Source organism: Dermacentor variabilis, chromosome 8 (genome assembly GCF_050947875.1).
Source record: "Dermacentor variabilis isolate Ectoservices chromosome 8, ASM5094787v1, whole genome shotgun sequence".
Taxonomy (NCBI): domain Eukaryota; kingdom Metazoa; phylum Arthropoda; class Arachnida; order Ixodida; family Ixodidae; genus Dermacentor; species Dermacentor variabilis.
In genome coordinates this window covers 167,883,287-167,894,100 of record NC_134575.1, presented here as the reverse complement: position 1 = coordinate 167,894,100, position 10,814 = coordinate 167,883,287, and the positions used below count along the sequence as shown (strand labels likewise).

At 41.1% G+C, this 10,814-nt stretch overlaps 1 protein-coding gene across 4 annotated transcripts; it reads left to right on the top strand.

Annotated features, from left to right (window-relative positions):
• LOC142590714 (uncharacterized) lies at window positions 1-10,256 on the top strand. 4 transcript variants are annotated; one of them, XR_012830232.1, is made up of 5 exons: window positions 1-247; window positions 1,516-1,606; window positions 4,361-4,546; window positions 6,354-6,515; window positions 10,151-10,256. XR_012830232.1 is itself a non-coding variant. In XM_075703134.1 (5 exons), the coding sequence occupies exons 1-4, from the start codon at window positions 1,365-1,367 to the stop codon at window positions 6,374-6,376; spliced, it is 303 nt and encodes a 100-aa protein (XP_075559249.1). In that variant the 5' UTR covers window positions 1,220-1,364; the 3' UTR covers window positions 6,377-6,515; window positions 10,154-10,256. The 4 variants fall into 4 exon arrangements, 3 of the variants coding, with proteins under 3 accessions (XP_075559247.1, XP_075559249.1, XP_075559248.1); XM_075703134.1 differs by lacking the exon at window positions 1-247 and adding an exon at window positions 1,220-1,367 and having other exon boundaries at window positions 10,154-10,256; XM_075703133.1 differs by lacking the exon at window positions 1-247 and adding an exon at window positions 1,220-1,367.
• The last annotated feature ends 558 nt before the right edge of the window (window positions 10,257-10,814 follow it).

Here is a 10,814-nt window from a genome sequence, read left to right as displayed (position 1 = left end):
GCACGTTCGAATTGGCATAGTTCCGAATTTGTCGCTGTGTCGTGTACGCTTGTGCGCTCGTCATTTGCCGTCATCGCGCGGAGATATTTGCGCTGGATGTCTTTCACTTCGTGTACAAAACTCTGCACGCTGCGGCATCGAAGAAGTTGTCCTGTGTTTGGGTGCACGTATGCGCTTGGACACGGATAGCCTGCTTGCTCTCAACGGGTGTTCAACAGTCTACGCGCGCTCGTAACTTGCTCATGAGGTAAGCCCATTTTAATCTTATTTGGTTTGCATAACGTAGGTGTTAAAATGATGTGTGGTAAGCCGGTGTCGCGAACAGAAATATTGTTTCAAAAGACCACTATGCAACGTCTTAGGGCAAAAATGACGCATGAATGGGGAAAGGGATCACCCTATCTTTTCAGATCGATTCCAGTCGTAGCGCGATTGGCTCGATCGCAATTTCCGTGAGGTACTTCTAACCTTTTGTTCACTCGCGTTAAAAGCGTAGAATAAAGGCTAAACCCCATTAGCGCGATTTTGTGCGCGACAGCGACGAGCGACGGGTTCGCGCGACGGATCAGGCCGTCGCTTGAACAGATCGCTCGGTCTTGTCGCGCGATCGCTCGGTTTTGCAAATCTAGAATTCGTCGCTCGTCGCCCAGAAGTGCTATGAGCGACTAGCCAATAGCGCAAAGCCGGAACTGGATGTACATAACTCCAGTACTTCCGATTATCGCACGGAACGAGCAAACGATTGAATATTATAGGTGCAAGGATAAGAACCTACTGCAAGACTTTCAGAAATATTTTATGCTGCTTTTTTCAGTGAAATACATCAACTTAAGTTAATAAAGCACGCGTCACGCTAGTTTCGGCGCCTATATTGCTGCCGTCATACCGGCAACACTGGGGAGACGTCGCTCGAAGTCATCGCTCGCATGGGGTGCAACTTGTAGGCGACGAGCGAACGCGACAGCCATCTCCATCGCGTCGCCTGTCGCTGTCGCGTGCAAGATCGCTTGCATGGGGTTTATACTTAAAACTGCGTTCAGTTGAGCTCTTGTATTGAAGCTTGTATTGGCTTGAGAGCATACTGTATCCGATACAAGAACTTCTGTTAAAATACGGAAATAAATGTTCGAGGCAATAGCGGTCGCTCACTACCTGTGAACGTTACTTTCTTGCTTGGGTGCACGTTTTAATTGTGACCAGAAAAAAAAGTTCTTTGCTCTGCTGTTTTTCCTTGGTGCAACTTTTTGCGGTGCAGCAAGACGTGTTCCTTCGAATGATGTCTGGGCAGTCAAGGCATTCGTGTCAGTAAGCAAGCAGTAAACGGGGTATCAGTGCGAAAAAATTTGGACCTACAAGAGAAGCGAATGGTATCATCATAGACTCTCTTATTTGACGAATAATTCAGTTGTGTTACTAAAGCGGAGAGTGGATATGCATGAAAGTCAGATTGTATTGATACTCAGCAAAAACAAGGTAACTTATCATTACTAATCAATCCTTTTCTTTTACTGAAAGGCAAGTTGCTGTTGTGCTGGAGCTGAGAAGAGGTCTGCTGCCTGCAATGGGTCCATCTCTCTCAAGTTATTGCAGTATTGTAGCTCTCAAGGTGAGTGGATTTTTTTTCTCTTAGCTATTTGCCACCTGAATCATGACCATTTACTTAGCTGTGTAGGTGATCACTGTTAGTGACATTGGAGTGCTGGTGGACCAGCACTCCTTTATGATTGCAACGCATATGACAGAGTGCAGCTGTGGCAGTATGCAAAGGTGTTAATCTATAAGCCAAATTAGGTTCTTTGAGGTAATATGTTAATATATTGATGACATTGGATTGTGGTCTAGCAGGCAAAAATGCTAAACAAGCGAAGAAATTTTAATTTGCACTTGGTAAGATGTGCAAGCAATTCAGGCTGTTATACATGAAATGGGACATTTGTAGATGTCTTCTACAGTGCTGCAGTCCTGAATTGCTTCAGAGTTGAGTGATACCACTATAATTTCTCTGTAGAGCATGCAGCACAGTTTAGCATTGGGGGAGGCTGGCATCAACAGGCGTCTACTTACTGTGAAGTTCAAATGAGGTGTTACTGTTAGGGTGAATATATATAATTTATGGTTTAATTCTAATCTTGTGTCAGGCAGACATAGTTTACCCACTTGGTTAAACAATAGAGATGTAATATCTATGTATACAAGTATTACCCATTCATTTATGCCATTTAGACAATGGCATAAATGCGTGGGTAATACTTGTGTACATAGACAATACATCACTATTGTTTAACCAAGCGGTGCCCCTGCATGCTAAATTTTACAGGGCTATTATTAAGTAATGTCAGCTTTTGTTGTAACATTAAGGCACCTTTTATATTATTACAGATTACCACCATTGTGCACCATCATAGTGTGATATTTACACTAAATGTATTTGACTTTGCTATAAAACCCTGCACAGCAGTGCATCATGAAATTTTTTTTATAGTTTCTGGCCTCAGAATGCACTTCACGTTATATTCTTGTTTGCAACAAGACTATAATGCAGGTTTCTCTCCTTATGTTTTGTGGCACTTCAAACTGCGGCGAGCTAAACCACTGGGCAGCAATACTGGATACGCTACTGCGTGTGGAGCTGTCTTCAAACACACACAAGGAATACATCATTGCTTTTTTAGCTCAAAACAACGGACACAAGAAAGACGACAGAACAAGGTGCTACTCTCAACTGACATCACTTTATTGCGTCCCTCCTTTGTAGACAGCAGAATCTAGAAGAACATGCGCTGTGAACACCCATGTGCAGCAACCACCAACATCTGATCAAAAAAGCACACTCATGCGACAGAATCCAAAAAAAAACATATTGAGCACTGTACGAGGTTAAAGAAAGCACACTAATGCACTGTGACCCCAATGACTGTATGAAGAAAACTTCCGATAACTCTCTGGTGGAGGTATCACGGCTCTTTTTCAAAATCATAGCATCACGAAACATTGCGAACCTAAGCGATCCATACCAACAGGCACAGGTTCCCATTTGGTTCAACATTGTAAAATATGGAAGTGCAAAGCCATGTTTCGTGATACTTCGATTTTGAAAAAGTGCTGTGATACCACCGCCCGAGAGTTATCGGAAGCTTTCTTCATACAGTCATTGGGGTCACAGTGCATTAGTGTGCCTTCTTTAACCTTGTGCAGTGCTCAATATGGTTTTGTGGATCCCGTCGTATGAGTACACTCTTGTGATTGGTTGTTGGTGGTCTCTGCACATGGTGCTCACTGCGCATGTTCTTCTAGATTCTACTATTTATAAAGGAGCGAAGCAATAAAGTGATGTCAGTTGAGTGTACCGCCTTGTGCTGGTCGTCTTTCTTGTGTCTATTGTTTTGCGCTTAACAAAGTATTTATGGATTCACACCAACTAGCCCGCCAACACATTGTGTTGCGGGCACTTCTGAAGTACTGTCTGTCCAATAACCTTGGTGGCATGGAAGCGCCGTCCACTTCTATGCGTTGCTTTCTGTTTCATTGTGGCATCACATCACATTATAATCATAATGTGTATGTACTTTTTCCAAGAGACCCATATTCCTATCCTTGTGTTATATTTGCTGTCGCATTATTTATGTGCAAATGACTGACCAGTGCTCCAAGCTCCATTTTATCGCAAAGTAAACTACTGGTACCTAAACAGTTCTGTATATCAGAAAACCAAAGCTGAACTGCCGAACAGTACCAAGCGGCAGCCTTAGTGCAGTGTCAAGTAGTCAGATTTTATTGGTCATGCAGAGGTGCACAGGATAGCGCTTTATTACTTGCTGAATAATTAAGCTGTGTGAAAACTGAGTATTTACGTAGCTTCAACCACATGCTATTGGCCATTGCTCCTGCCCTCATCAAATGTGGAAGATTATCACGGCATTTCCTATTCTCTTTTTCCTTATTACAGTGGGATTACTGCATGCGTAAGTAGGAAACGGATCACGTAGGCAATCAAAAGCCAACAATGTGTAAACATGGAACATTGATTGTACAGTTTGATGACCCAGAATAAGTAGAAATACACCATAAATGATTGACAATTAACTTTTACTTGACACAGGGCTAGAGCATACAGTAAGCATACTGTATGCTCATACGGTGTCACATCAATTTAAATTTTAGTGTAGCTTTACAGTGTACGCTTCTATTGTTGCATTCTGTCAGAGGAATGGTAATGTTTCGCGTGTATAGCAACTAGACTGTCTATATACAGTAGTAAAAATGTGTGAACTGTGTTTTTTAATGATTTGATAGAATGTGTAGCACAATAAAGCCAGACAATCAACGCACAGTGATGTGACTTTCTCTGCACATGTTGCAGGTTCAAAAAAAGTATGGTGGAAGCTGTTGCCAAGGTTCCGACCAGAAAAGACAGCCAGTATAAAAGGGTACACGCCACTGATCTCTACTACAGGGGATGAACAGCACATCGAGCGCGCTCGACTGAAGCTGGCCTTGTCCCGGAAGTTGGTGCTTCACAACTTTGCGGCAGCACTTTGTTGCACGGGTGTGTGGCATTTCTTCCCCTAACATGCCTGCCTGATGTGCCATAACCTACCCAAGCAGTGTTTCGAGGTGTCCAGAATTTTTCCGTTGTAGTGTCTACAGTGTCGCTAACATAAGTGGCTTGCAATGGAAACACTGGTAAATCAGAAAAAACTTGATGTAAGAGAACACTATCGTATACGGGTTCAGATTGTCATAAAAGTGCTTACCAGACATGTAGAGACCTCCTAAAATGTGAAAAACCACAAAGAAAAGTTTTTCGGCAGCAATATTATCTGATCGCACGCACTAGTTAGTCCACCATATGCCCTGCTTCCAGGACAAGCGACTGCATGACATCGCATTTCCACTGGCTTCACCTGCATCCGGTGCGGTGTGCTGCATCCAGCGAAACATGTTAGAAATCAGTGGTGCACAGTGTTTTCTGTCCCCTTTCTCGACGCCTACTGAACACATGTTAAACTGTTTCCAAAGCAGACAAACAGAGGGAAAGGGCTCTGAACACATTGCATTTTAAAGTGGCTGGTACTGGGTAACGCAAGTACTGTGGCATAGTAGATTTGCACCAGGCAACCTGGGCGCCCAAAAAGGCTGCTGTTTACTTGCAAATGGCCAACATATTGTGAGCATGTTGAAGTACTTTTTTTATTCTCATCGCTTATTTATCTAATGGAGACAGCTTTCACAACTGAAGAAGCCTTGGAAGCATGAAACACTTCACAAAACCAGCTTCAATATATCGTGTCTGCATCACAATTTCATGGCTGCATGAGTGAACCCTCTGGTTAACATGTAAGAGAGTTAATGATGTTTGCCATGCATTATCCACTTTATTTAGAGGTCAACCCTATCTTGAGATTTAAGCTGATGTTGCGTTTAGAGAAATTATGGCCGAGAGCCAGCTTTTGAGAATACAGATTGAGCTTGACAGATTAAATTCCAGAACAAGTCGTTGAGGATTTCAGATCAAGAATCTTCAAAGGCCAGTTCATTTAGTGGTGTTAATATTCTGCTCGAAGTTGTTGATTGTTACGTTCATATGGTGCCCAAGCATTGCGGTAACAACTTCACTTGGAGTACATAGCAAGGGTGTATTCGATGTAAGCTTCTGGCTTTTTTCTGTGTTTTCAAGAACTGGTTTCTTGTTCAGTTTAAATTTTCAAATTTTGAATTGTTGATTAGGTGTTGTGTCCTGTTTCCTTTTCCTGCAGCTTCTTAGTTAAACATCTGAATAGTGAACACAACTTGACCTTTTGCTTGATTGTCTAGATTACATGCCCTCGATGCAAAACAATTTCACTTCAAAACTGCTTGTACCATACTGAAAGAATAACTTTGAAGCAGCCATAGCCACCAATAACACGCAAGAGATGATTATGAAAATTTTAATATTGTTTTTGAGGGTGTCTTAACTATCATGCACCAAGATTTAGAAATATGTAAATGCGATGTAACTAGACAAAATGAAGGTGATGTTTGCCACCGCTTGGAGATACTCTGATTATATTGTGCATTCTGCCTAATTACATAATTCTTAATTAGTTATTAAATATCTCAAATAATTAAATGAAATGTGTCAACGAAAAGTTGTAGAGCAATATGAAAGCCTCCTGATACACTTTTTTGTTACTCTTACTCATTGTGTGCTACATAAAAGTGTTTTTCCAAGGAATAAGCCTGCGAATACACATAAACTGTCTTGAGTGGGCAGTCATGTGTCAGTTTTGTGGTGCAAAGCCACGAATACAACTTAAATGGGTTCTTTTAAGAAAAAGACTTAGCTCAGCAAATTATCTTTCTATGTGCAGCCTGTGGAGACAAGGTTTCTTAGACATGGCCATGGCCCTCAAGGAAGATGCCGAGGCCACAGGCAGTTCCTCCAGTGACCGTGAAAAGGTCCCCTGGGGCACAAGTCTGATTTGGCACCCCCACCTTTCTCCTGCAGCTTTTCTGTCTACTTAGCTAACCAGGTGGGTCAATGATGGCAAAGGGAAAAAAGAATCAATAGCATCAAACGCAGAACTTGCTCAAGCTCAATGCATTTTTGGTGTGAAGTGTTTCCCTTATCATTTATCAAAAAACGGGTAATAAGTATATGATATGATCTTCACACGGACACCTCTTTCCCACAGAGAATTAGCTGTAAAAAAAAGCAGCTTATGAAGGCTTGAATATTAGCGAAGATGATGTGGCATAGATAGGATAATGATTATGAATGTTTCTAATGAAGGTAGTGGTAGTAGAGTGAATAATCAGAGTTTATATATAGATTGAAAGACATTTCATTCCAATGCCAGAATTTTAAATCATCCCAAATAATTCTTGCATTTTATAGTCTTCATTTTATAGTTCTTGATGCTTGCTTCTTGCTGACATCATTCTTATGCTGCATAATTCACCTGTTATAAATTCCCTATTTCTCCCGTTCAAGCAACTTTACATTCATCATAAGAAACCTCGTAGATGAGTTCCAGAAACTTGCTGATGAGATTAGGGGGCGGCGTGTACCCCAGGCTTAGATATGCATTCAAGAGCCTCATATCTTGCAAATGTTAGAAATACTCCTGCTAAGCAAGTTCTTGGTGTCATACAAGGTTATTTGCGAATACGAATTTGCCTAAATTTAGGAAACAGTCAATATAAAACATGTCAAGCGATATCGCTGACGATACACACACATTCCAACTGAACTAAATACAAATAAATATAGCACCAAATGCAGAATCATTGGCATGATGCCATTCTTTCAGTGGAATAAAATCTGTCCTGCATTGTAAATCTGGAATCCTTTATAATCCAGACTACTAAATACTTATGAGGGTTGTGACGTAAAATATGCATGTATTTATTCCTCGTTTTTTTACTTTAGGACCCGATAATGCTTAAACAGCAGTGAAAGAACTGGGATCACAGTACCTAATACTTTATATTGCTCCAGAAATCCGTTTCTCTGCCGATCGCAGCATTCGACACTAACAAGAAGGCACATGACACTTAGGGTGGTGCTATTCACTTTGATTGTTTGGGAACGAAACCCATAATGTACATGTTATGGCCCTGCGTGTCATTACGTTTGAACAACAAAAAGGTAGGGGGTTTGCGTTTTGCAAAACTGCATGGAGGTTTTCACTGTGTGCAATTAAAATTAGGAACCTTCCCAGCTCATACTAAATGCATTCTCCAAAGCTTTAGGTTATACAGGTGCACTACTTTACACAGAACACACTCTTTTCCCTCGTCACGGCTCACACTCTTAGGCAGAGTTACACCCTTTGAAGTGCCCCTTCTTCCACACAACGATAATTGTCATCTGCCTTTATGCATTTCCTTTCTTTAACGCTGCGAGCCCTGTGCTTTCCAGTAACGAACGGCATGCGCGTTATCAGCATGATAGCATTCCCGACAGCAAAGTAGCGGGCGTGGCGTTTTCAAGAAAGGAAACGCATCAAGGCAGATAACGATTATTGTTGTGTGGCAGAAGGGGCACTCCAAAGGGTGTAACTTTGCCTAAGAGTGCAGGTGGTGATTCAGATTCTTCAAAGGTGTTTCATTGTATGGGATGGCACATCGCGCTTCACTTATTTGCAGAATATTGCATTCCAATTGTGTCATATGAGATAAATCCATTAGAGAGCTTTAGCTTACCCTAAATTTATTACAGCTGTGTACTGGTAAGCTGGCCGCAGCTTGCAGTGCTTGTGGAAAAACAATTGTAACTGCCATATTATATGTAACTGTTAGTGCACAGGCATCGGCAGCAGCAATGGTTAGGGTACACTTGTTTCTTCTATTCTGCGGTATGCATCCTCCACCAGAAAGTAGTTTTTTTCGTCTTCCTCTTCTACAATATTGGAATGTGAAATGGGGTGTAATTTGTAGGATATACTCTTGCATAAACTTCATGAGCATTTATTCTTGTCTGTGCCACAGATCATTATTGCTACCACTGTAAAAGCAGGGTGCCTGTTTACAGCACCCGTAGGGAACAATCTGTGAATCTTTAACGAACAGTAAGGATAATGAATAATCGAATAATTTTTAGTAATTTTCAACAAATTTAGCACTCTTTGCTTTCCACTATGGTGTTTTTAAAACTCTAATCTTGGCACAAGGTTTGAGTGCAGGATGTCATTTTGTGTGAAAGAGTACACTTGTGCGCATAACACCTCATCGTCAACATTCTGCTGCACAGAATGTCATTAGCTTTCGTATGCATTGGTCACTATCTCACAAACCGGTTGCTCCTTTGTTAGTTGGAATGTAGCATTTATGTAAAGCACATTTGATGTTCTAACAAAAAGCATTGTGCCCTCTTATCCCCTAATTCTCCTCATTTGATGCCTAGTGTTGTAATAGCATGGTTGACACCATAAGAGTCAGTGTGGTGAATAATTGTGTCTGGTGGAGTAGGGGGTGTACGTTAACTTAAGCAACTTTTCCAGATGACTTGAATCAGTATTGTGGAATGCTGTTTTTTTTTGTTCAATCACTGTTACCAAGTTTCACTTTGGTTGTGGCAACAAGTATAATGTAGTTCGCAAGCACTCCTGTCAACACATATAATGTGCAGGCATCTGTGTTGAAAAAAAGACCAGCTAATGGTTTGCCAGGAGCTAAGGTCCATTTAGACCATTAAATTTTGAACTTACACTGGTGGAAATAACTGGTGAATGAAAGCACACCCAGGAGAGCTGACCATAATATTTTCTTTCATTATAACACTGCTGAAGCTTTGAACCGCATTTGAACTGGCTTGTTTAAAAAATGACCCATTTCCTTGTTCAAGTAAGACAAAGGTTCCACAGGAAGACAGAAACTTGAAGCCGTTAACAGCAGCATGAATATAAACAGCGTTCGACGTTTTGCAATCTTGCACCTGGTTATATTATCCATCCCATTTTTTTCCACAGGCTGTTCTTTACTGTTTTATGGTCATACCCAGTTTAATTTTAATGTCCCTATTTTTTAATATTTGGTTAATATATCTTTTCTTCATTGGCTTTCAACAAAATATATATTCATAATGTGCCTTCATTTACCATTTGCAGTGATCTTAACCAGATGCATCTTGATACAAAATTTATTTTCCTTAATTCTTCGTTTTCCTTTTCCAAAAGTGCAAACTGTTTATCTTGATACCTATTTTGTCTTCTGGGAAGATTGGGTCTACTGGATTAATGACTGCTTACATGTGTACATCGTTTTCTGTTTTGGTCACCCCTACTCTTGGCAAGTACTGACAGCATTGCTCATACCCGCTACATCACAATCACCACTGCTAAGCACACCCTTCCTTCCTTTATTTTAACACTTTGGCTTCTCTTGACCTATTATATGCACCAGTTACTTCTCCCCCAATGAGGCTAGGGGCCAGTGAGATATGCACAATCCAAAACAACACAGCCAAGGAAAACATTTGCTACCCTAATGACAAGCACCTATGTCGAAATGTTGGCTACAGCAACATCCCTTGTTCCAACAATGTTGATCTACTTACATGTTTTTCTAACACAGAAGTTACTGCTTTGTCGTGTTCTGTGATTATACTTTTTTGCCGCTTTCTTTAGGATGGATATTCACGAATACTATTTGTTTCTCCTAACAGCAGCAAGTTTATCCTTGCAAGCGTTTGGAGTCAAGAACAACTTTCACCAGGAAGAAGTGCAAGACGAGTGATTGAAGAAAATAAAGTTGCTTCTGTGATCTAAGAACTTGAGGACTGAAATGTTGCACCTTTTTGTATATATGCTATGCAGTGCATTCATATCACAAAGTGCAAAGTGTTTTATCTCTGCAGCCATGTCAGTGTGTTGGCAAGACAATTTTCTCAATGGTGACCTGCTGCTTTGACTATGAGCTGCCTTCATGACATTTGCATTAAAGGAGATGTACTATCGTGGACAAAAGTACCCTGGAAGTGCGAGCGTTGACCAAATTGCATTTCTGCTCAAGACTGCTGAAAACAGTGGGTCACGTATGCACATTCCGAACGCAGATGGTGGCACGGCTGATTCCAGCAAATAGCACACCAATAAAATTCGGTCAACTCTCGCACGTCCTGGGCAATTTTGTCCCCGATGGCACATTCTTCGAATAATGGATATGCTCTGCAAGATGAAATACGGGAAGCACCTGTACTTTAACGGATATAGTACAGATTTAGCATACGGAGTCTTTCGTTTTCTGAATACGGCAAGCACCTGTTTTTTAACGGTTATAGTACAGATTCAGCTTACAGTGTGTCCCGTTTTCTGAATACGAGAAGCACC

Coding starts and splice junctions, on each gene's coding strand:
- LOC142590714 (XM_075703132.1), top strand. Junction 1,607..4,360: donor GCAGTATTGTAGCTCTCAAG/GTGAGTGGATTT, acceptor CACATGTTGCAG/GTTCAAAAAAAGTATGGTGG. Junction 4,547..10,150: donor GGCAGCACTTTGTTGCACGG/GTGTGTGGCATT, acceptor TTCTCCTAACAG/CAGCAAGTTTATCCTTGCAA.